We start from the raw sequence: 26,677 nt of genomic DNA on the forward strand, positions 1-26,677 counted from the left end.
TCTTTCAAAATGAATGTTTAAATCCACAATCTTAAATGTCCAAATTGGTAATATTTTGTTGTTAAAAAGTACCGGAAAGTTTTTCAATAATATCATACTTTATGATCTACCTGGCTGTTGAAAGCATCACGGACATTTCAAGAAATTTCATGTATCACCAAAAACAAAAAACAAAGATTCCAAAACAAACCCAGAATAATCCGGATTTTAAAATCATTTTAACACCAGTATTTGTGATGGAACATCCTGAAACATTATATATTGTAAATAACTTATTGACATACATCATGTCTCAAAACTAGGTAATACAAAATAGTAAAAAAAACGTAAAGCATAAGGAGGAACGACATGCATGTAACAATATTCACATCTCATCTCGGGCTTCCAGTTTTATAACAAATGTATGAAAAATTGAAATCAGGAAAATAAAAATATTTCCGGTCAGAAAAAGGTATTTGCCTAATTGATTATTTATATCAATGTCTGTTTGATATAACACAAAACACAGATAACGTCTGAATTTAATGTAGAACGCAACACCCTGCGAACTTTCGAGTAGCTTCTCGAAATTTGTCATGTATAAAGTTGACCATATTTCAAACAAGGTGCATACCAAAAGAGTCAACCAGTGTTTTTGCACGAGATATCAAATTTGACGTAAAATCTGACCGCCAGAATCCGAAACAATTACGTCGTCTAGTATCCTTGGCAACCGTTACGGCATCAGCCAACAAATTTTCTTAAATTCTTCACTATTGGACAATAATTAATTTTTTCTTTAAGGAGATATAAAAATCATTGTTACGTGAAAAATGGAAAAAAAATCGTCGTTTTTTACTAAAAAACCACTTTCAGTCTCGCTGCATTATTCAGCTTTAATGCGGCATATTAAAAAATCACTTAATATGATTTTTTTAATTTTATGTTTGTTTCGATAAACGGTTTTAAAATGTATACCGAATCTAAATGACAAATAAAATTGGCAGGTCACCTACTCAAGTTTTTCGATACATGTAATTTTTATTTCCCCCACCCCATGATATTAAGAGCTATCCAAAGCGTTTGGTACCTATTTGTATCAAGTGGACGAAATCTGCTATAATTAACTCCATTTGTCTAGCTATGGACAGTGTCGAAGTGCGATTTTATGGACTTGATTACGACCGTCATGTTTGTAACTTTTGGTTTTCCTTTGATTTGCTCTGAAGGCAAAAATGTTACTCCATTTTCGAGATCACTCTTGAAAAAATTGCCTATTATATACACTTGGTGAAATATATTATAATCTAACAAGTAAATAAACAAATATCCCGTAATTGTTTACGCCAGTTTTGCCAATTTTAATCAGGTAAATGAACAAAAAATAATAATGGTATGAATCGATATTTGTAGATATCTATGTAAAAAATGATTATGAAAACTGGACCGAGAAATAGGCAACTGTTCTTCAGCAGAATAATATTGCGCTCCTTAATTTGCGCAATATTATTCTCCTGCAGAATTCGTGCATATTTCTCGTTACAAAATTAATAACTTACAAATATTTACATCATGCAGGGTTATGCATAAGCTTATCATTTTCACTAAACATTGTTACATAGTCATTAAGACATAAAATTATGACACACGTACGACAGCTATTGGTCTGAAAAACGACAACATGACAGCACGATAAATATATTTGTCGTTTTGTCATGTTGGTGCCCTGCCAGAACGACAACATAAGGACAAAACAGCAAGAGGACACAATAAAAGAAGAGCGTCGACATGACAAGTATTCTGATGTTTTAGTGTCCTATAGTGTCATGTTTTCGTGCTCGCTGGACCATGAACGCTACGACACAAAGACACGACAAAAGCTTATTTTATCGCTATTTGGCCTCCCGGCTGACACACGAAATGTAACTACACAGTATGTTTTTTTTTCAATAATGCAGGTAAATGAAGGTCAATACACGTTGCAATATACTCCACTGAGCAAAGATAGTATCCTTTGCAACGTTCAATGTGGCACACGAACAAAGTTATTTTACATAGTGACACTTAGTTGGCCATATAGGCCTTCTTTGCATGTCAACCAGAAGAAAAAACAACTACAGAATTCGTCATGACTTCTTGTTGTCGCGTATCGCCCGTGCCAGCACGTCAGTACAACAGACTGCTACTTTATTGTGTCCTGTTATTATTGCGCAGCGCCTACACAAGCAAAAGGACATGGCAAAAAAGGGTTCAACACACGACAGAAAACAATGCCGTGTCGTAGCCGCACTTTTGATTTTGCTTGTGTCGCCGATACGACAAAAAAAAACCTTAACGTGCTGCTTTTCTTGCGGGGGCGGGGTGGTATGACTTATATAGGGAAAAACATTGAAAATCTTCTTGTACAAAATCACAGGGCCTATGGGTTTTATATTTGATATGTAGCATAGTTGCCTTTACAAAAAGTTTTTAAATTATATCACTAGGGTCAAATATGGCCCTGTCCCGGGGGTCACATTGTTTATATAGACTTCTACATGGAAAGCTAGTTAAAAACAACATTGCCTACTAAAGTAGTGTTTATATTATCCCCCTGGAATAGGATAAGGGCCTTTAAAAATTCTTTCTTTAACCATTAAGCCTAAAGCTTAGATATTTAGTAAGTGGTATGTTCTAGTGGTTTAAAACCCTGGGGTAAATTTATGCCACGCCCGGGGGTCTCTTGTTTTACATTGTCTTATATAGGAAAACATCTTTAAAATTCTTCCTGTCCAGAACCACAATGCCAAGTCCTTAGATATTTGGTATTTAGTATTGTCTAGTAGTCAAGTATCAAGTTTGTTTAAACCATGACCATGTCAATATTGTCGTTGACCCGGGGCCAACAGTTTTTACATTGACTTATATGGGGAAAAACCTTTATTTTTTCTGAAACCAAAAGGCCCTAATGTGTTACATTTCATTAACAATACCAGCTGCTAAGCCTGCTATATTGTTATCATGTAATGTTGCACAAACTGACGCGAAAATATCTCAGCAGGCTCTGCGTTGTAGCCAAACAATTCAAAGTCGATCTGAAATTGTTTCTGAATTCTGTACAGTAGGGGCATTGGTATTGTACTGTATCCATCTATCATGTATTGATGTTTTTGCTCTTTCAGGTCATGATCTGAAACTGTCTGACTGTCTAATGCTTTAAAAGCGTACTTTATAAACACTGAGGTTGTATTATCCGAGCCTAAATAAAAATTCTTATCACTAAACATTTCAAGCGGAAAGGGTATATTCTTTTGAATATAGCCATTCATCTGAAAGACCGACCACAACCTTTTTGCAATCACTTCGTGAAAGAAACAACTGTTGTTTTTGAAACTGAAATTGTATTTAGAAAGCGAACGAATTTCCTCTTTCGCTCTTGATTTCGAATTGTTCTGTTTATCATCTACTAACATGTCATGTCCTAGCTTGTTAAGAATAAATTTACTGTCATTGCTGAACGTCTCCATTTTACCAATGACGTCATATTTCACGTGACACGGGTTACACAACTGGTAAAACGGAGTCCAGTGCATGTCCGATGTAGCATGATGATTTTCTGCTATAAAGGTTAAAAATTCTTCGAATGAAATGTTCTGAATGCAATCTTTTTTGCTTGTATGTCTGAATATTGGTCCGTATCTTTGCCAGAAATCGGGTAAATAAAATTTGTCAAGGTAACCCGACCATAGTCTTGAATAAGGTTCACGAACAAACATAATGTTGTATCCTGTCGACAAAACCCCTAGTTTTACAGCATCGTTCCCATATCGCTTTATATTTTTCCACGGACCAGAATGAACAAAAGCTCGGTCAATATCGGACGGTTTTTGGATCTGTCTTCCTGTTGGATAATCTCCTGCCAGAAATCGCATCACAGACTTCCAAAATGTACATCCGACTTTTGGAGTTTCACAATAATTTATTTTCTGTTGAATGGAATAAATGGAACCTTTGATCCCAAAAGAAGAAAGATTTTTCAGGTGTTTTTCACATTTTTCTTGTAAAACTTGAAATCGTGTTTTCATAGCTTCAGCGACGCTATGCATTTTAGCCTCTTCTTGAATTTTGTTTATTTGCTCGAATGTAATTTTTGTACTATTTTCATGTCCAACATTTCCCATTACTGGCTGTATAGAGCTTTTCTGCAGTTTTCTTTCACTGAATTCTCCAGGATTCTGAAACTTTAAATGCATCCAGTCATTTATTTCTTTTAAAATAACAAGCATACAAGATTTGTATAATAAAATTTAGTGGTTGCTGTTTTTATATTTTCTTGTGATGAATGGCAAAATATATACTGCGAAACGTTAAGGATGTTTGAACTTACGAGAGCACAATCAAGCATTGTTAAGTAATCTGGAACTTGGATGACGACGTGGGTAAGGGATTACAACTACGAATGTTCATAAATATTTGTGGAAGGTTTGAAAAAACAAGGAATATAAATTTCTTGATCGGGTGAAGGTAAAAAACCTCACATATTGATAATAAATATTGATGGACAATAAATAAATGAATCTAAAAATGTTTGATAGGTGACTGGATGGAGAGAGGGTATGTTGATAAATATGATGAATATTCATGGAAGGTTAAATGTTAAAAAAGAAGAAAGAAAAGGGAAAAGATTGAGGGAAGTTGGAGGGTGTGTGGCCAGGGCGGTGATGTGACAGGGTGTGGATACACAACTTCACATGTTAATAATTAATTTTCATGGAAAATAGAAAGAACTTTAATGAAATTCTACCAATTGGTTAGTGTGTTATGTACAAATTGCTGGATTTTAAACAATTAAAGGGCAATAACTCAGAAGTTACCAAAGAGATCCTGACGAAATTGGATATTAGAGCACCGGTCGGAACTTCATGATAATGCAAGAAACATGCCTGTTGTAATTGTTGTTCAATATAATGGTCTACAGCGTCGTGCAAATGTTTTGTAAGGCGAACACAAAGAAATGAGAAAAAAATAAAATGTGGCAGGTCACGAAAACTTGTGATAAACTTAATTTGAAGCAAATCCTCATATTTAGAAATGGGATTTCAATTAAATAGGAAAATAAAATTTCAACCTTATGTTTATTTTTGTCATATCTGACTTGGCGCGGAGGTTTCATGTGTTTAAGGTAATAAATACTAATTAAGCCAATTATATCACTTACAGAGAGGGACTTACACTTTGTGCGATCCTGTCAACGTAAGTTATACTTAGCGCATGTGCATGTGCACTCTACGTGGAGCAAAATGATATGATCGCACAATATAATCTACGTTATAGTTATATCACATTTCAGTCTTTTCTGTCAATATGAGTCTGTATCATAATAAATTACCACAGCAGGACAAAGGAAGATATAATAATAATCTTTGCACAACCATAACTGCCTTGCTCAAAATGAGACGCTTCAACTAATGCGCATTATAACTGATGATTAGGGATTCATAATGAACAGGCAATAAATTACTTTTCAGCAATATTGATCCTTCATTTTGACACATTTAGGATAAAGAAAAATGAGAAATTGATATTTTCTATCAAATTAAAAATACTTATGTTTGTATGGACATTTATTAACATGATCTGGCAGGGGAGGGGTGTTCACCATTCATATTCCTTATCTGTTGTTAGACCATGATCAATTTCTTTTGCGACATTCAAGTTTATTATAATAATACTATTTACTGAAGTTTAATGGTTTCAGCGCATAGTTTATATTCGATTATCTTAAGAATATGACAATAATCTACAATATAAACAGAGATTTATGAAATATTTTCCCTAGGTGAATAATTTCTAATTGTAATTTAAAGGCCTACCTTCCGTACCCGGGGGGAAATGGTTATCACCTTAGCATGATCCATAATATTTTCTAATTGTCACCTAATTATCAAGTTATTAATTGTAACTTATGGTAAACAGAACTCTAACATACATTATCAAGAGCAAAAACATATGACCATTGCCTACAAACCACCACTATCAGATATATCAGCACAACAGGAGGTTCATCATGACCAAATGATTATATATTTTTGTACATAATATAGGTGAGATATGTGAATAATGGGATATAAAGCATTGTCAACGAAATAGTAAAAGTCAAAAGAAAGTGACACATATGAGTTCTAATACAGAATGAAGTTTAAAAATAAGTACATTGTGTAGGCATACAAAGTGTTCAGGAGAATTGTACTGTTTGCATCATACTCATTCTTCAAAACACAAATATGCATGGCCACATAAATGAAAACTAATTTGATAACTTCTTCATCTGATTTGTTCGATGACTTTTTTCCAAGAAAGGAGTTTCCAGCTTTTAACAGTGTCATTGTGAATTTATTTATTTATTTGGGTTTTACGGCGCACCAAACAGAACTACAAATTTTGGTTCCACATCTCATTTACATCAAAATAAAAAACATGAGGTATAGAATCAAAACTTGAAATTATGTATGGATTTTATTGACATTTATATTACTAACAGATAATAAATTTTATACGTTCATATACTTTATCAGTAAATAAAATATAGACAGGAGTTCGGGTGTGAAGTAATAAAATCCCGAGTACGCAGCACGAGTGATTTAATAAATCGCACCGGGAGGCACCGTGGTATAGGGGTAGAGCGTTGGGCTCCTTACCCATACTCGCATAGGTCGCAGGTTCGGATCCCGTCTGCAGAATTTGACCGCGACCTTCACAATCCATTCTTTTGGCAAGAGTACTGGTCAGAACCCCAGGAAGCAGTCATCGAGAGTAGTTTATATAATGATCTGTAAGAACTTAACTCTACAACTGATATAAAATAAATAAGTTTAAGATAAAAAATGATAAATTGCATCCAAACGATTTGCCATATTTTATTTACCGATAAAATATAGGAACATATTTATTATTTCGATTCTAAAATGACATTTTTAAAGTCAGTATCTCTTTAAAATTTCAGGAAATACTGTTGAAATCTACTTTTGCCAAAAGCACAATTTAACACAGTTTTGAAAATTTTGTCGCACACATGATTTAATTACTATGCGTCCGAACTCCTGCCTATATTTAATTCACTGATAAAATATAGCAACATATTTATTATCTGATATAAATGTCAATACATGTTTTTCATAACTAAGAAATCCACTGCTAAAGTATAGTATGCATCTATAATTTCATTTGACAATGTTAAATGCTGGAAACTCTTGCAAGTGGTTCTTTTTTCTTGGAAAAATAAGTTATCGAACAAATCGGATGAAGAAATTTAGTTTGGCTTCATTAATGCGGCCACACATATTTGTGTTTGGAAGAATTGAAGTAGACACACAGAACAGTTCTTATGATCATTGTGTACGAGTGCCTACATAATGTACTTACTTTTAAATTTCATTCTGTAAGAACTCATATGTGTCACAACTGTTACAAGGACATTCCTTTGATTTTGAAATTATTTACTTTAACCCTTACTATTTCATTGACAATATTTTATGATTTTATAATTACTCACCTTACTCACCCATGTCTTGTACAAAAACATAAAATCATTTGACCATGATGGACCTCATGTTGTAATTAGTCTAGATATCTGATAGTGGTGGTTTGTAGGCAAAGGCCATATGTTTTTGTTTTTGATAATGTATACTAGAGTTCTGCTTATCATAAGCTACAATTAATAACTTGATAATTAGGTGATAATTAGAAAATATTATGGATCATGCTAAGGTGATAACCATTTCCCCCGGGTACGGAAGGTAGGCCTTTAAAGGGGGATGTTCAATTCCCAGGGAAACATATTAGCACTCCAGCATGTCAATAATTAATAGTCATCAGCAAATTGGATACTCAGTTAGTGGTCAGCCAGATACATTTATCTTGCATATCAATTACCATCACATGTGTTTTATGGTCTGACTTGGTGTTATCAGTACTTTCTTCTTTCAAAATAAAAAAGAGATTGTGGAAACGATGCTTTTTGCTGTTGTAGTATTATTTTCTTTGCAATGCCATTATCGCTATTATTTCTTTGAGGTTGTGTGCGGTTAGTAAACTTTAATTCGTCAATAGTATATAACTACTGGAGCAAAATGCAAGCACCAAGTTGGTTAAAGTTCAATTTATTATGGATGCATTTCATAAACAATGATGGCCCTATATCGCTCACCTGAGTTGATCTGGCCTAGTGACTTAGTTTCTGACCCCACATGAGCCAAACATTCTGACCAAGTTTCATAAAGATTGAGTCACAACTGTTGCCTTTAGAGTGTTCACAAACTTTTCCTTTGACTTGACCATGTGACCTAGTTTTTGACCCCAAATGACCAGATTAAACTGTATATTAATTGAAAAAAAAAATAAACAATCCAATAAACAATAATAACTATTTCTGATAAAAGCCTAAATATTCATCTCTGTAAAAAATTGTTCTTGAAATCCATAAAATAAAATGGAAATATCTCGCATATTAGTGAACAGTTTGGTCCTTGGTCACATGCGTTCTGGCTGGGTACATACTGGCTATCTGACAATTACCAGTTAGTATATCAATGCACTTTTGTTGCTCATAGCAAATATTATAGTATACATGTATAGTACATATTCCTGACTGAGAGATAATAACAGCAGGCCAGATGGTCAAGCTGGAAATGGATGGTCATGTTTGCTTCCAGTAATCGCTGGGTAATAAAACAAATGAAACGATGATTCTTAATAACCTGACAATAAGCTTCATGCTATGACCACCTACCTTTACGAACATCCCCTTTTAAGTCATTGATTTGATCCATATCTTACGAATTTAGATTTTTATATCTATGTGAACATCAATTAATAATAAACAACTCTATTATATACAACGTTACGTCTTTATTCGACATTTAAACTTAATACGAAACATTGTATAGAATCGAGTTGTTTATTATTAACTGATATCATCAGTCCCTTTGGATTTCATACTTACTTATAGGAACATCGTTTTAAAAGGATATTCTATATGATTTAATTTAAGAATATAGATAACCTGCGATGTGTTTATTGCCCCGCCAAGAGATCTATTAATCCGAGAAGGTACTAATTATAGCACTGATGACCGAAGTCACATCAAAGACATCTTATATGCTTCAGTACTTTTTATGATCCGGTTTGATTAAGTGACATTTTCAAAAAGAAAAACACCATTGACAGATAAGATAAAATAATGAAAATATGACATTTTCAAATGTTATGAACAAGTTTTATATTTGTTTTGCGAGTGGATTTAGAATTTGATATGCCTTTTCTTTTCTGACGAAAATAAAAATACAAGCTTCCCAGGTAAGATATAATCAATAACATAAACTATCTTTTTACAAGACATTCTGTGATCAAAATCTTCTTTATTGTGGCAGAACAATTCGTAATATAATTATGACTTTATGTAGGTTTCTATATTGTTAAATAAGCATTAAGTCATTCTGCCACATATAAAGAGCGCATGATTATTAAAATCGAAACATCCGGTAAAACATGATAGCAACAAATAACGTTGTAAATCCGTCTATACAAAATTGAAAATGATGTTTAATGTTCTTTTATAATTAAAAATAACAAAATATCCCTCTGTGTATTCATGAAAAAAATATCTAACCATTACTTTAGGCAACTGTATAAATTGATTACCCGAAAAAATCCTTAAAAGAACATTTCAAATAAGAATTATACTTGTACTGAAAGTTTTAGTTACGAAAATAAAACTCTCTTACTGGAGTCACTTGGTTCAATCTCTGTTCCGTTGTATATATTTGGAATATTCTGACATTTATACCTGAAAAAAAAAGAAGAAAATATACAAACATGTCCGGGTTATCTGAAAGAATGGGCACAATTCAGCTAATGTATATTGAGCAGAAGGCGGACGGAACGACATATTTCCATGAAATTACTCCCTTCAACAGTTTTTCATAAAGTATGAAAGTCTACGTGATGTCGCCGTTACACCATAGTTCTATGGTGAAGTTCTGAAGTGATTCAAGTTTGAATGAATGAAATCCTCGATCATTGCCAATGAGAAATCTGTCAATGCAGTAGTGATGGGCAAATCGCTTCGATTTGCCAACCGATAAATCGGCATAATCGGATAATCGGTTACTTTAGTTGCATATCTCAGTTCACTTCACAGTGTATGTTTTATATAATTACTGAAGAAGTGAACCACTCTGAGATTAAATAATCCTATTTTTATTGTATTCCTTCATTAACAAGAGTAAGATAACAGAGTAAAAGTAAAATGAGCCGTGTCATGAGAAAACCAACATAGTGGGTTTGCGACCAGCATGGATCCAGACCATCCTGCGCATCCGCCAGTCTGGTCAGGATCCATGCTGTTCGCTTTCAAAACCTATAGCAATTAGAGAAGCGGTTAGCGAACAGCATGGATCCTGACAAGACTGCGCGGATGCGCAGGCTGGTCTGGATCCATGCTGGTCGCAAACCCACTATGTTGGTTTTCCCATGGCACGGCTCAAATATTTTTGAAGATAGTAAACTTCAAATCAGGTACTCGTCTTAATTTCACCTGGGTGCTAACAGACAGTGTTAATCCAGTTAATATTGTATTATTAAATTAAGAATCATTTGGAGTTCAGCAGAACAAAGTAATAACGATTCATTAATTCTTAGTTATAGACTAGAATGTTTTCAATCTCATAAAAAGTATAAATGGTTTTGCTTTCGTAAGTCTTACGGCATGCTATGCATACTGCCATACTAATGTCCAGAGTTTGGGATGATGGTTTTCCCTGCTTAATTTTGTAAAAGCCATATATCTTCCAAAATCTTGGTGATCATAGATGACCTCGAGTTCTTCCAAGACGTTGGGGGAAGCCATTTTTTGCAGAAGAGTAGTTTCCCTTGGTATAATTGCCCCAAAGAACCATAAATATCAGAAGGAAAAAGGTGAGAAACACCTAAACTATCCGTTTAGGGTCTCAAGTAATTAATGAAGTCGGCGATCTCGTTCATGAATGCCACGCCGACAATTATCCGAGTATCGCCGATTGTCAGCCAATCACTACAATGCGGTCTAACAAAAAAATATATATTTACGAACCCCCCCCCCCCCCCCCTGTCACACAAAGTAGCACAGCGAAAAGCATTCTTTACAGCTACTGAATTAGAAACTGACGGAAAAATGTTAGATACTGGCAAAAAAGAAGGAGGAATGTTGTCTTTCTCCATTACTTCAAAAGGGTTGTAACTGTGTACACACTTTCACGAAATATTTTTGGTTATATATAAGGTGCCGTGAAAAAATATTATAAAAATAAATTTGTACCACAGGTCATTTTCGCACTACCGACAATTTATGGATTTTTTAGAAGTGTGCGAAGTTAGCGAGAACTTCGACATCCGACATTGGAATAAAGAACGATATTGTACATTCAAAGCGTGAAGTTGGCGAGAAGTTAAACATTCGGCATGAGACATTCGAAACAAAGACGATATTAGACTTTCAAACCCAGAACGAGATTGGACATTTGAAACAAGACCGACATTGGACATTTGAAATAAGAACGAAATTGGACATTTGAAACATGTACGACATTTGACGTTTGAAACAAGAATGACATTGGACATTTGAAACCAGAACGAAATTGGACTCTCAAACCCACAGTAACATAAAGCGTTCGAAACAAGAACGACATAGGCCATTCGCAAAAAGAAACGACATTCATTGGACATTTGAAATAAGAACGACACTGGACATTCAAACTCAGAGCGACATTGCATATTCAAACCCAGAACGACATAAGGCGTTCGGAACAAGAATGACATAGGACATTCGAAAAAATAAATGACATTGGCCATTCGAAACAAGAACGACATTAGACATTCAAACCCGGAGCGACAATGTCGTTAATTTCGAATGTTAAATGACGTTCTATGTTTGAATGTCCGATGTCGTTCTTGTTTCGAATGTCCAATGTCGTTTTTTTCCAAATTTCATGTGTTCTTATTTCGAATGTCAAAATTCGTTCTTGTTCCGAATGTCCAATGTCGTTCTTGTTCCAAATGTCCAATGTAGTATCTTTGAATGTCGAATATAAAGTCGAATATAGTTCTGAGATTAAGCCCGTCCGCTTAGCTCAGTAGGCAAAGCGTTGGTCTACGGATCGCGGGGTCATGAGCTCGATCCTCGGGCGGGGCGTACAGTATGTTCTATGTGACTATTTGATAAAGTAGTTGGCAGTTAATTGCGGAGAACAGGTTTGTACTTGTACAGAATCCAGGAACACCAGTTAGGTTAATAGCCCGCAGTTACATGACTGAAATACTGTTGAAAACGGCGTCAACCCCCTTCCCCCCAAAAAAAGGTTTAAGTTTGAATTTTCAATATCGTTCTTAGTTTAAATGTTCACTGCCGTACAAGTATTTTAGAGATATTCTTTTTACCTGTCACTTTCAATTGAATTGTTCATATACATTAATTTTGTATAATCAAGTTTTCCTCGTGATTTGCTTAACGACTCATGTTTTCTGGTTGTATCGCACACAATTTCAGTATCAGAAAAAAGAAGAATTTATCATTAAATATCTTCAAAATTGATCAAAAACACTAAATAACAGTTTGATATTAAGATGAAACGTACAAACCTGGTTGTAGAATACAAAATAATGTTAGAATTACTGCAGTAATTCCGATGAAAACGAACGAGCATGTCTTCCACGGCATTGCTGATATTTCAGGACTTTTCATCACCGAATCCCACTATAATAATACAATTTTTTATGTCAACCCAAAAAGTAATCTATTAAAACATAACATAAAACATCAAAAGCATACAAGAAAGTAAAATCGAGAGAGCCGTGACAATTTACCAGTTGAAATTAGTGATTTATGTAGATTATTGTTATTTTAGTCCGTCTAATGACTCAAGAAGTTTTTGAAATGTCATAAAAACTGGAAAGTAATTCTGCAAATACTTAAATAACCACTTAAGAATGAAGAAACCACCTGTTGATTATAAATTACAGCGTCCTCAGATTTATAACCAATCCAAAAAACAGAAGTTAGCGTTGCCGGTCCATATTTATATTGCTATGTTATAATAGTCCCAGACTGTTTGAAGTGATGCTCTTCTTATTTTAGGACTGTTGTCAGACAGTGTTATAATTTTTCAAATACTTTGAGAGAATCGTAACTGTTTGAAGTGGTATCAATAACGAAAAAACCTCGTTTGCATTTCACCTCACATAATGATATTGCCGTTGTAGTATTCAACAGCCTTGTTTTCACAATTTTAATTAGTAATACATACGGCTGATTTCTGCAATTTCGTGTCGGCGTATTGGCGAGGCGAAAACGTGGCAACACGACAACACAACTCGACATGTTTTACACAAAAACTCGTTTAGAGAACGCCAAAACGACATATTTTAGTTTTCGTGTTGGCGGGTATGAATATGTCGTGTTGCCGCCCTTTATTTGTCTTATTGTCACGACTTCACCCCGCCGACACGAAAACACAATCGACAAATACCTTTTTTGTCGAGTTTTTTTTTTACTCGCCAACACGATAATACGTCAAATATTTAATTTGTCGAGTTTTCGTTATTGCGACTTTCGTTCATGTGCACAACAATCACTGAACTGAACACAACATAACTGCATGCAAAAATATGCCAAAAACAACTAGAAATTATAAGTCTAAGAATAAGGATTGACCGATATTATTTGTATATTATGGCCAAATATCATTTGGTTACGTAACAAAATATCGAAAGACGAACGTCGAATAACAAACTAATCACTCTGCTTTGTTACCTCTCGCCCACATTAAATGTATTTTCAAATAATGTATCCAAACAATTTCTTACTAGATAAGTCAGGATATTTTTTGATAATGGTCAAATATGCATAAAATAGTCGATATATCTAATATTAATTCCATGACGACAATGCAGAATTGCAATCATCTCATTGTATGTGTAACCAGCGAAGAAATATAGACATATGATAAGTTTGTGCTCCGCCATACGTTTAGTTTTAAAAATAACAATATCATACTTAAAAAATCAAAGCCCTTATTTATCAAGGGAACTCATTTGAATAAATTAATCCTCAATGAGGCCCTCGCGTGTAAGTAATTGTTTTTTTCTTATTATAAAGACTCAGATTCAGGTTCGTGCCCAGTGGACCCGTGCTGCACTCCAACCAGTCTGACGGCTGAGATTGACCTGAACTCATCAAAGTTGCACGCAACTGTTTTTGGCAAAGGAATCATATTTTCTCACAATCTAGACCTAAAAAGGGCACAAGAGGCCGTTATTTCATACCTATATTTCAAAACTTACCAAGGAGAGACCCGGTGACCCCACTGTCAGGAGGGGGTTCAACCCTCCCGTACCTCAAAATTTAGCCTGAAATGCAGAGTGGGGCACCATTTTATACTTATATTTCAAACATTTCCTGGCGGACCTAACAGGTTGGGTTATCCCCTTTCGTACCTACCCCCCTCAGTTCTCCAATGACGCATTCATTCTTGATACTCCCCCTCCCCAATGAAATATTTATTGTTCCGGGCTTGTTATACGTATATTTCGTACGCTAAATAGATAAATGAACACCTGACATAATATTTTTGTACTCTTTTAAAGTCTCAAATCTTGAAATACTTCTCAAACCCTCTTCAGAATAACTCTACGTTTTATTAGAGATGACCGGAAAGTATTTGTCGTATCTTCGTGTGTTCATGTTGGTTAGGTGAAAACACGAAAAGCGCGAAAACTCGAAAAATAAGGCATTTGTCGTGTTTTCGTTTCGGCGGAGTGAAGTCACGACAACGCGGCAAATAAAGGGCGCTAACACTACATACTCAAATTAGCCAACATGAAAAATCGACAATTAAATTAGGTCGTGTTGGCACTTTCTAAACGTCGTTTTCGCGCAGCCAGGTATTTTCCGAACTTTCGTGCTGTTCTGTATTCGCCCCGCCAACAGGCCGACCCGAAATGGTAGAAATCAGCCTCCATACTTAAGCAATTTCTAAATCGATTTTCGGTTCATTTTCTTGATATCAGTGCTTGTAGTGTCCTTGTCCTAATCTGAGACTCTAGTTACCTCCCCTGACGATCCGTCCACAGAGTCAAAAACAAGCGTTATCAAACCCGGCATAATTCAGGCACTTCAGACTTTCAGACATGATTGTTAACAGTGTGAACGGATGGTTTCATTATTTAAAGGCAACAAAAATATACCAAGAACTGTGCTTATTTGTCGCTGTCACCGTACATACTAACATAAAATCAGCAGTTTTAGCAACATTTCGTACGTCGTCCAAACCACTGCCTGACGCCACATACTTTGCCTCGGAGATAATAAAAATGAGTCAGTTAAAAAATATCTACACGCATTATCAATTTTTATTTTTATTCTTTTAAGTAATATTACAGCTTTGAATTTATTTACCAATTGAATAAAAAAATATTAAAACAAATCATTTTGGAAAAACCCAAAGATGGGAACAATCTCCAGCATTCCCAAAAGCAGGGAAGTAACTCGACCACTGATGCAAGCTGTGGGTAATTGATAGTTTGTTTAATTATGGCCAGTCAGCTTTATCTAGAGTTTTGTAGTATTTAATGTTATTTGTGTTGTAAATGAAAATCCAGCTATGCCAAAATACATGGTTACACGTTCATTAAACTGTACTTTAATCAACCCGTGTACGTTCCTTACCGTATTACCGGAAACAAGCATTAACACAATAACTTTAATAACTCCGCGGCAGGAATATACATTAATCTGTGACGTCACGCGATGGTTTCGACGACAAAAGAAATGTAGTTAAATACTGATGATTTTGTGTTAGTATCACTGCCCCTCTTTAATTCTATAGATTGTTAATTGATTTTATTTTATTTTATGTTATGTCCTCTAATGATGTTTTCCGACCAGCGATTGTAATATCGTTTTAAATGTTATAGGGTATGGGTTCCTTTAAGGACGATGACAAAAATTTGGTTGCAGACTTTAATAATTTCATCATAATCGTGTATCAAAAGCATTATCGCAATGGCATCATAGGACTATTTAATCCTGATTAAAATATTTAATTATACGAACAAATTTATACTTCATTCAGGTAATAGTTAATTTGGTGGTCTCTTACCTTGTTTATAGATTACAAATCCATCGATTGGATTAACTCAATATATATGTATCAGATTATCTCATTGGTTATTGAAACTTATATATCGGAAATTTCAAACTTCACCGGTTACTGTTTTTCTTTGTTTGGTCGTGTCAACACGTAATTTTAAAACAACCCACCCTCCCTCCGCCAACTAATTTGTTTATGTCATTATGTCATACCTTGTTTCTTTTACATTTATATATTCATGATACATATATTTACAATATATGTATAATGACATTTGATTATAAAGGTAGTAAGCATTTAATATAATCATACCTTTATCATATCCTAAAATGATGAACATTGTTGTATTCAATCAAGTCATTTGTATATATTTCAAATTGAAATATTATTTGATAATATATATTACGTATATTTTGCATTATTGTTTCATAAATTGTAATGTTTATACATAGTTCACACTCTTGTTCTTGAAGTCATTCTTATAAAGTGTTTATAATGTATTTCACAAACATACTCAGTGGTTGAATATGAATGAAAGATTTAAGATATTATAGCCTTAGATTGTATAGTGTTAGTAATAGTATGATTTGCCGTTATATAAATAGAAAAGGCGGTTTGAATTACATTGTGTGATATATACATTAATTTACTCTGAATTGATACGACCTGTGTGACGACCTGTATCAAAAGCATTATCGCAATGGCATCATAATGACATCATAGTTGCATCATCCTACAAATAAAGTTATGACAAATTATAATAATGATTTAACAAAGAAGTATAAAATACACAGAATGGCAACTGGCTGTAAACTCGCGTGATCTCGTGTCAGAGCGTGAATCGGCGTTATCTTAGTAAAAACATACATCGGCGAACATGGAGTTACAATTTGTACCTTTAAAACTACATTTAAAATACATGTTAGCTTCTAAAACAACATAAGTTTAATGTGAAATAGTCTTAAGACACAAAGTACACGTTTCTTGCCATCAAAAGAAGCGTGGTCATACGTTGATTCGACGCCGCCCAGAAGGCGGCGTCGAGTATATGGGATACACTTTTATTTCGGACCCTGTAAAGATGGTAATGAATAGTTTCGGAGAGATAAACTGAACACAGTGAATAGTTTGTAAAAGGATCAACGATATTGCACAATAGATTTTAGTGAATAAACAAAAAATGGCAAAAAGAAAACATAAAAAATGTATGTAATGCAATTTATTATGTGATTTAAAACAATGTTATCTGTCTTTCCTCTCCTTATTTGTAGAACAGAAAATACTTTTTTATTTACAATTTCGTCAAAATGTTGATCCGATTTATTGATAAGGGAGGTTACTCTGTAAGTCAAGTTTTCTATTCTGATCTTAGCATGACCTACTTACCTATCCCATTTTCTATAAATAGAACACACCGCAGATATACCATACTGCAACGCGTGAATCGCCTGGACAAGGGAGAGTTCATGTATTTTACAGTAAACTTCGAAGAGAATATTAAAAAATAAAAATACGGAAAATTACAATTTGCCTGCATAAAATTCCTTGAAAAAACGTATTAACAAACTAAATAAAGGAATAAATAAGCATATATATGTTGAAATGAACGAAGAAAGTGCCGCTGTTAACTTATTTTTAATCTTTTGTCTTATTTTCTTTGTTGATAGGTACAGTGATGTAATTTCAGAATGCGCACATTTTTGCAAATTCCTATTTCTATTTGTTTGGTTTTTTTTTTCTTTCTTTTTTTTGCTTATGTGTCATAAACTCGTTGATTACAGATATACACTGTCAACTAAGGTGTGCAATAGGCTAAAGAGCATTTGGCTGAATTTGTCAGTGACAAGTTAATACTTATTTAAATGTGGTTAGATCGAAATATCAAAAGCCTATCAAAGCATCAGTGACTTTAAAATAGAATTCCTTGTTGAATTTATATTTTCATTGATTTTGTATGACTAGTCAGTTGCTGTGGTTGTATTATATCTTGTTACTTGCTTCTTTTTTCTTTTCTTTTTTTACTTTAATAGATAGTTTTTGTATCTGTCCATTCCTGACTTAAAAAAAAACATTTTCATTGACATATTTTCTACACTTTGGCAGTGGGTTATTATGCTTGCTAAATTTCTTGTAATATTAGATTTGAATCTAGACACTGACATATTCCCAGTAACCTTACGGTTCAACGAGGACTCATCCGAAAAAAAAATGAATTCTATGATATTCCAAAAGTATATAAGAAAGATTCATGCTTTGTGAGTAGGAGCAATATAGAGATTATTCATGTTATATCATTATTTTCTTGGACAACATTTTTGGTTGTTTTGGCAACGGAAACAGTAAAATGCTGTGTATAATCTGCATTCTGAAATCTATAATGTAGGTGACCTTCATCAGTAAATAGAAAACACTCATTACATTACATAATAATAAAAATAATGGTTTCTGTGAACCACAACTTTGAAATAATTATCTTTCAACATTTCCTCATTTCCCAACAAACTGCATTTCTGTGAAACTTCATACACACGCTCCTGCATATAAGAACTTTTCACAGGTGCTGACCTTAGTTAGTGAAATAATTACTTTAGTTTTGTATGTAAAGGGACCACCTACTCGCAATGTCAATGTCATTGCAAGTAGAGGATTTATATTGCATGGTAATACTTTTCTATCATGTTTATTCTTCATGTTTTAAACAGTTTATAACATAAATTGTTTTATGTGCTAATGTTGATAACTTGTAGCCAGCCTGACTAATAAAGTAATGATTAGGTGATTTCTCATATTGCAATAAATGTACTTCAGACACAACACATGGCGGCGTCTTTGATGCTTGCATCAATGAATTTCCTTGTAATTATTTTACCGATGAATAATTGCTTTCGCATACAAAATGGCGCGTGGAGAAAGCGCCACTTCCGGTAAACGAGATCTCATTAAGGGGACGCATATTGCTACATTCACAGTTCATATAGCAATGCGGAAGGGGTGCATATTCAAGAAATCGATGGTGGGAAAATAAAAAACATATTCCTAAACTGATAAAATACTGATGGACACCTGTAATATTCAGTATTTTGTGGATAAGGATGTGGTACTATGAATGTAATAGGAAAACAGAGGTCTTTGTGAAAGTACATTCAACACAAAATATTAAGCTTTTGTATAAGGAAAAAACAGGTTTTTTACAATGACAGTGTTCCAAATAATGTTGAAGGGATGAGATTTTCTTTCTAACACACCAGGTTTGCTTAAACATGTAAAAATTTAACGCCACGTCTGTTCATCTCGGGATGGACGCCATATTTGTCATTGATAAAAAATGTAAACAAAAAAATCAGAGTGGGATTAGCATTGCAAGGGCATAACATGACATTCTACACAATGAATACCTTAGAACAGATATCTAAGATGCTACACAGGTCAGGCGGGTTAAATGCATAATGTCGATCACTTGAAATTCATCTTGAAAAGGTGGTTAATTTTAGTTTGTTTACATGGTTTTTAATTTTCCCACGACTTCTCGGCGATTCACTGCAAATGTATTACTGCGCCGGACGAAAGGTAACTCTAATAAACAACGGGAGACAACTTAGGTGTCAGCACGTGTACGATTTTAAAAAAACATGTCGATGATTATAATTTCTTATCAAATAATGAATCCTATTCAGATATTCGTCTTTAATATTAGAAAATTATTAATTTCTGTGGACATTTGTCAAATAATATTACTTACAGTGGACTACTTTGCGCATCAAACTGGTTTCCGCTTCAGTTGTGAGGCACTTCCGTTATACTTTTTGACAACAATAACAAAACACAAAATGAATCAATAAAGTCACTTATAAACCGACTGCTACTTAAATCAGTGTAAGTAAAGTTGTTGTTACAACATTATACATGTTCGTTACGTTATGAGATAAAGTTTATCTTGAACTGCATAATCCATTAATTACGTTTAGATGATATTGCATTTACAACTTATTTGACCCCGTTTTTTTACGTGAATGACAGCATTCTCGTGCAACTCGTGCAAACAGAATTAAGAAAAGTATGGTGGAGAATTCAAGGACAAATTATAAATGACATTAAAGTGAGGATAACTGTATATTCGTCCAGTTTTGATCATTGACATTCCTGCTGTTTATTAGTAACTTTTGTGAACAAGATTAGAATGTTGCTTTTGCACATATACACATTGATTGGACCTCTCAACCAAATTTCATACCTTATTTTTGGGATTTTTAAGACAATACAATTCAAAAGTTTGTTGAATGTGTTTTGATATTTAAGTGCATTGTAGTTCATGAATACCAAGTTAAAAATTAATAATGGCAACATTTCTAGGCCTTTATTGTAAGCCACTAGACTTCTGTAACGATAAATGTTTAATGTATTAAGGGGAATATACTCTTTTACTTTTGTAATGTGGCACTCCTTGACCACCGTATCTTTTCTTATGCACTACTTTGTAAACAAACTAAATAATGTGTTTTAGCTCACATATGCCAAATGAAAAGCAAGACAGTGAACTTATTTCACATTCTTTCTTTAAATTAGAATCTGTAGGACATTGATAAATGTTTGGACAAAGTGAAGCACTATTATTTTCGCACCAAAAAGTCTTAATTGTTGACTTTGAATGTACACAAGAAGTCTTATGTAATTCAACAATAACTTTCTTGTTTCAGTTTTTCTCATTTTTATTTTAGTGAGCAATCCTTTGTGTACTTATAACAGTTGAAACAGTATTCATTTCATTTACCAAAACCTTGTACTTTTTTGCAGGTAAATTTTATAATACCCCACCCACTTTTTTCTAATTTCAAAGTATGCGTCCCCTTAATTCCGTTATCACGGGATGTTGGCGAGATTTCCTCTATATGCCTTTCAAGTTGCCGATCTATTTATGTTTATAGCTCTTTGGATTTAACAATTACATTGCATTACCGAAGGTAAAATTAATGATGCTTGACATCCAATAGATTACACAGGTAAATTAATAAATCGTTTACAAAGCTTATCAAATTTCAAACATACATAGAGAACAATATAAGATAAGGTATATTTACCTGGAAAATATATAATTTCCAGTCCAAAAAAATATATATGCACAAGTATATATGAGGTACCTATGTAAACAAAGCCATTTTGAAATTTTGACCAAGAAGTAACCAGTGCTATGATTAGGTGTTAAAGATCACGTGCAGATACTTATTAGATATAGAAAGTATAAAGTATGGAAGGCCGGGAATGTCAAAAGTTACAATCATAGGAAAATCAAAAACAAACGAAGTATTTTCATGATTGTACTATACCATTTATATGTGTTCTACGACATCCAACCGCCCCCCTCCCCCCACCCCCAACCCGCTTGGAAAATGTCGTCCTCGACATTTATAAAGGTAAATACTGTAATTATTTTTTCAAATTAATTTATAAAGCGAAAATGAAACTTTACATGTTTCGCAATATTAAACAAATTTCTTTCTTACGTTGATTTCTTTTTTCTATTTCCTCAGCTTGTCTCTTTTTAGTAATCTACTCTTTTCTATAACATCATTCACTTTCTTTTCTCTTATTTTTAACTGTTTAATTTTCTCTATTAGTTTACGTTCTTCGTCACTACGTTCATTGTCAGTTTCAAATTTATCACTTTTGATGTTCCCTTTCATCCTCTTTTCTTCAGACCCATTTCTATTTGGTCTATTTCTCGTAGTATCACTGCTAATTCTTTCCCAACTCTTTATTTGTTTTATGTCAGTTTCCAACTGAATGTTTTCATTTTCATACTTTCGCCATTTTTCATCTAACCATTTCATTTCTTTCTCTAATTGTTTATCGTTATCAACATTGTCTTCTATTTTCATACTGCTATCTTCAGTATTTCTAACATAATCTGCATCGTCTGTTTGATCAACAGTTTTATAATCATCGTCTGACTCTTCAGTATCAGCACTATCATCGTAATTATATGCCTCTTTCATCTATTTGTAAACTTTCTGTATTTCTATAAACACTATGTCTTTCTGGAATTATTTCTATGTCTTCAATACTATCACTATCTGATTTTTCACTTTCGTTATATAATTTTTCGTTATGCACATATTCTCTGTGAATTTCTATTTATTTTCTGTGTATCTTTCACTATACTTCTCTTCATCTTTATTTGCACCTGTTTTATATGTATTATTATCTCTTTCATTACTTTTCCCATTTACATCTTCATCATATCACAAACGTTTTCTGTATGTACCATTGCATGCACAACGTGTTTATTATACTCTTCACCTGTATCACTAAAGTCATCTTCATACACCATACTTTCATTTATTGATACATCTTTCATTTCTTTTTCTAACTTTTTTTTCCTTTCTATTTTTATCCATATCTAACATTAGCTGACGTTTTCCCTTATATTTACGCCTTTTCTCTAACAACTTTTCTCTCTGCTTTTGTAATTCTGTCAGTTTACTTTCTCTTTCACCCATTAAACGTTTATGTTCCTCTTCCTTTTCATGACGTCTTTTATCTTTCTCCATTTGTACTCTATCTTCTTCCTTTCGCCTTTCTCTGTCGATCCTTCTTAATTCTCTTTTAGGCAGACTCGATGCCATTATTAAGTATGTGTAATGTTATCATGGTCTCTACTTCACTTTCAAATTCAAAGTCACTTCACATGTGCTCGATATTTCGTGGGCGTTCTTTCCTACTTTATTTCAAATGAATGATAATCAAATTCTCAATGTATATGTCCTGTCAATTCCTCCACTCCGTTCAATATAAAACAATGTTTATGTATTTTAGTTACTCCGTGTGCGATGCGTGTCTCTTTCTGTACGCCGTACTTTTACAACTTTTTCAGAATTTATGTATATTTTCAGTATTTATGCCAGTATGTTTTAAGTGTTTTATTAGCACTGAAATATATTTCACTACTTTCGTTTTCCTTCTATGTACTGATGTTTCTTCTTGTGTTCCGTAGTTTCTTTACAAGTATTTTCTTGTTTCATTCAATATAATAATTCAAATTTTCAATTTCAGTCTTTCACTGTATTCTTTTCATATTTCAGTTCACATATACTACTTCTATGCATATGAACCATTTCATATAATACGTATTCACTATATACATTTACGTGTTTTCAAGGTGTTCAAGATTTCATTTAATTCACTTTCATGTTTTTTTTTTCTGTGTTGTGAATAATTGTATGTGTATGTGATGTCTGTAAAGTATTACGGAAAATGTATATGCGTTTCCATGGTTTCGCGCGACCCGTTAATATGACCGTGACGACACCAAGCAAATTTTGCAATAGTTATATTGCAACTATTCACTTTGATCACAAAAAACACGCGAAAAAAATTTTAAGTTACCTTGCAAGGATTTATTTTTCACCGATAGAAAAACTTTTTCTTTCCGATTTGGAAAAAAGAACTTTTGCTCCGTCCGCGACTCATCCGTGATCTATGAGATCTGACTGCGCCAATCACTAATTGCGCCAATCACTACCACTGGGCTACAGGGACGACTGATTAGGATAGTATATCTTATCGGGTCATTACTAATCCGAGAAGTATTTAAAGCGGGGCATTTCAACAATATCAATTGTGTTAATGTAACAAGGTGGATTATTCTGGATCTTAAGTTATTCAGAAGTTGCTTCCCTTTGACCAATTCTTAGTAGCAACCAGTCAAGCATTGCAATAAGTTCCCGCTGTTTTATGAATTTTAGTCACATGACCCCACTTTTTCTTCAGTTGTCCGACATGTTTTCAAGTGGACAGGTGGAACTGTTCCATCATTATCTATTTTGTGTTCATGGAGGAGTTTTGGATTCTTTTGAGGTTAGGAAATGTTTTTGTTGCCTTGCAATTTATTTCTTAGACAAGTTGCAAATGAGCTTTGTTTAATTGCATTGTGTTTTAATACTTAATTCATGTACATGCACTGTTGACATGATTGATGAATTCTAAGATGGCGGCATATTATTAACTTGTTGCAGTAATTCTAAGACACCACTGTTTCTATTCTATTGTACACCTTGTTTTGCAGCCTTATAGTAACACATGGTGGCAGTGTCAGTAACCAGCTCACTGAGAAAGTACATTTTTGGTGTGTGTGTGTGTGTGTGTGTGTCTCTGTGAGTCAGCATAGAGCCCAATCCACAATTAGTATGTATTTTTATATGTAAACTATGTGATATTGTTATCTTTTTGTTATTTCATAGGTTCTACTTATTTTATGTTAATTAAATAACCATTGAGCCGGCCACTAGACAGGAAATACCAGCACCTATTTGTGCTACATTGTTTGATGATTATTATGTGTATTGAAGTTGCAATGTATAATGGTGAATGTATAATTATGATTATTGTATAGTTTAAATGTATACTTGTATGTTAATGATCTCTTTCCAAAAGTATTGAGTGCATTTATTTTCAGAGCTTGAGATCTGAGAAATCTGAGAGATCTGGGGGATCAGTGAGATCAAGGAAATTACAGTACACTTTTAGTTGGATTATAAGTGAGAAACTGTGTGAGATGTACATGATCAGACTGATTTTGATAGAACTTTACCACAAGTGTTACTTCCTAAATATACAAGCACTGAGATCAGTTAATTATGAACATAAAACCGGATAGTCGAACCCACCTCGTCTTATCTTTTTCCTTTAACCTATTTAACAAAAAGTGCATAAAGAAGGCCAGGTAACATTAACTCCAGAAAGTAAGTCCTGTTTTCAATGAAAAAAATCAATATGGCCTGGCAATAATGTAAGGATTCACTTCAACGTAGATTTACAGAAAGAAAATAGTAGGGGGATTTGCATGCAATTAGTCTGTGTTAATATGTGATGGTCACTTCTTTAACACTGTTCAATATGTATGCAAAATATTCAGCTTCTTTATGAAAAGTATGGCTTACAAAAATCATTTACCACACAACAAAAATAATGTATATAAAGAAAATTCAACTCACATATTTATCGTCACACAATCCAAAATTATTCCAAATAATAATAAACAAACACTGCGTTATCAAAACGCCACATAAGTACAACACTTCCTTTCACTGAAACACTGAATGTCACAGTTCCTGAATCCTCGGAATTCCTCTTAGTATTCCAGTCTTTTCCATCGTAGTAGGCCCAATTAAGATCTTGAATGTAGACTCCTGCCGGCATCCGTATAAAATCATTCCAGCTATTTGTCAGTCTAATAACCTCAAAATGCTTTAACACAATTTGCTGGAATATCAAATTCCATATAGTCATCTCAGTTACGTGCACTAAGTATGTACAGTCTGCTGAAAATGTTGGGCGCCATTATCACCGCCCCTCTTTAATTCTATAGTTTGTTAATTGATTTGATTTGATTTTATGTTATGTCCTCTAATGATGTTTTCCGACCAGCGGTTGTAATATGGTTTTAAATTTTATAGGGAATGGGTTCTTTTAAGGACGAGGACAAAAATTTGGTTGCAGACTTTAATAATGTCATCATAATCGTGTATCAAAAGCATTATCGCAATGGCATCATAATGACATCATAGTTGCATCATCCTACAAATAAAGTTATGACAAATTATAATAATGATTTAACAATTACAGAACAGAACAGAACAAATCTTTTATTTTTTCAGACTTGAGCTTACGCACCTCATCCTTAAACAAATAGATATATATTTCAAGGTCACACATATACATATATATAAATAGCAAACATCCATACAATACAGACACATTGCATATCAAATATTCAACGCGAATGACAGATGACAGCTGTCAAAATTGTAAACAAGTAATTTACCGAAGGTAAAATCAATGATGCTTGATATCCAATAGATTACACAGGTAAATTAATAAATCGTTTACAAAGCTTATCAAATTTCAAACATACATAGAGAACAATATAAGATAAGGCATATTTACCTGAAAAATATATAATTTCCAGTACAAAAATATATATATGTCTATGTCTATGTTATACTGCTTAACAATTGTTATCGATTATAACTAGCAGGCGCTTTGTCAGGGATAGCTGTTAAAAATAATAAGAATACAGAGATTATGTGCATCTCAAAGATAAAGTAAAAGAACTATTTTACAGGTCAGGTTAAAAAGTAAAAGCAGGAAGTTGAATTAGAACTGATAGAAGGGTGGTAGCTGCCCAGCAAATACTTCTAAGCTGGGACTAGCTTGCAAAGACACAGGGAGACTGTTCCACAGACGTATGCTTCTGGGAAAAAGGAGTTTGCATGATAGTGTGTCTTTGAATACGGCATCAAGTAGTTCAAGTTTCTAGTAGGTCTAAGGTGACTGTGGTCAACAAAAACAAGGTGTTGTTGGATCTTGTATAACATAGTAACTGAGCTGATCTTACGGCGTTGTTCTAGGGTTTGCCAGTTTAGTTCATTTATCATTTTGGAGACACTACTGGTGTAATTGTAGTCATTATAGACATATCTTGCTGCAGATCTTTGAACATGCTCAATTTTATGGGTTAGGTATTTTTGCCATGGATGCCATAT

The 26,677-nt window shown here is 33.7% G+C and overlaps 2 protein-coding genes across 6 annotated transcripts; both read right to left on the reverse strand.

Annotated features, from left to right (window-relative positions):
• Positions 1 to 925: 925 nt before the first annotated feature.
• On the reverse strand, positions 926 to 25,547 carry LOC123533846 (carbohydrate sulfotransferase 11-like). Of its 5 annotated transcripts, none has more exons than XM_045315777.2 (5): positions 25,127 to 25,547; positions 16,806 to 16,872; positions 12,631 to 12,745; positions 9,741 to 9,802; positions 926 to 4,199 (listed from the first exon to the last, which is right to left on the reverse strand). In XM_045315777.2, the coding sequence occupies exons 2-5, from the start codon at positions 16,830 to 16,832 to the stop codon at positions 2,967 to 2,969; spliced, it is 1,437 nt and encodes a 478-aa protein (XP_045171712.2). In that variant the 5' UTR covers positions 16,833 to 16,872; positions 25,127 to 25,547; the 3' UTR covers positions 926 to 2,966. The 5 variants fall into 5 exon arrangements, with proteins under 5 accessions (XP_045171712.2, XP_045171715.2, XP_053375376.1 ...); XM_045315780.2 differs by lacking the exon at positions 25,127 to 25,547 and adding an exon at positions 23,520 to 24,140; XM_053519401.1 differs by lacking the exon at positions 25,127 to 25,547 and having other exon boundaries at positions 16,790 to 16,872.
• LOC128547510 (histone-lysine N-methyltransferase, H3 lysine-79 specific-like) lies at positions 21,653 to 22,759 on the reverse strand. The gene is made up of 2 exons (XM_053520471.1): positions 22,505 to 22,759; positions 21,653 to 22,129 (listed from the first exon to the last, which is right to left on the reverse strand). Exons 1-2 carry the CDS (start codon positions 22,757 to 22,759, stop codon positions 21,653 to 21,655), a joined length of 732 nt encoding a protein of 243 aa, XP_053376446.1.
• Positions 25,548 to 26,677: the final 1,130 nt, after the last annotated feature.

This window comes from Mercenaria mercenaria, chromosome 12, assembly GCF_021730395.1.
Source record: "Mercenaria mercenaria strain notata chromosome 12, MADL_Memer_1, whole genome shotgun sequence".
NCBI lineage: Eukaryota > Metazoa > Mollusca > Bivalvia > Venerida > Veneridae > Mercenaria > Mercenaria mercenaria.

Bases quoted from the DNA above. Each gene is read 5' to 3' on its own strand.
- LOC123533846 (XM_045315777.2), bottom strand. From the start codon at position 16,832: ATGCTTTTGATACAGGTCGTCACACAG. The intron at 9,803-12,630 runs GTTTGTACGTTT...TTTTTTTTTCAG, and splicing joins ATTTTGTATTCTACAACCAG to GTATAAATGTCAGAATATTC. The intron at 4,200-9,740 runs GTAAGAGAGTTT...ATGCATTTAAAG, and splicing joins GATTGAACCAAGTGACTCCA to TTTCAGAATCCTGGAGAATT.
- LOC128547510 (XM_053520471.1), bottom strand. From the start codon at position 22,759: ATGGCATCGAGTCTGCCTAAAAGAGAATTAAGAAGGATCGACAGAGAA. The intron at 22,130-22,504 runs GTTAGAAAAAGA...GTTTACAAATAG, and splicing joins AAAATAGAAAGGAAAAAAAA to ATGAAAGAGGCATATAATTA.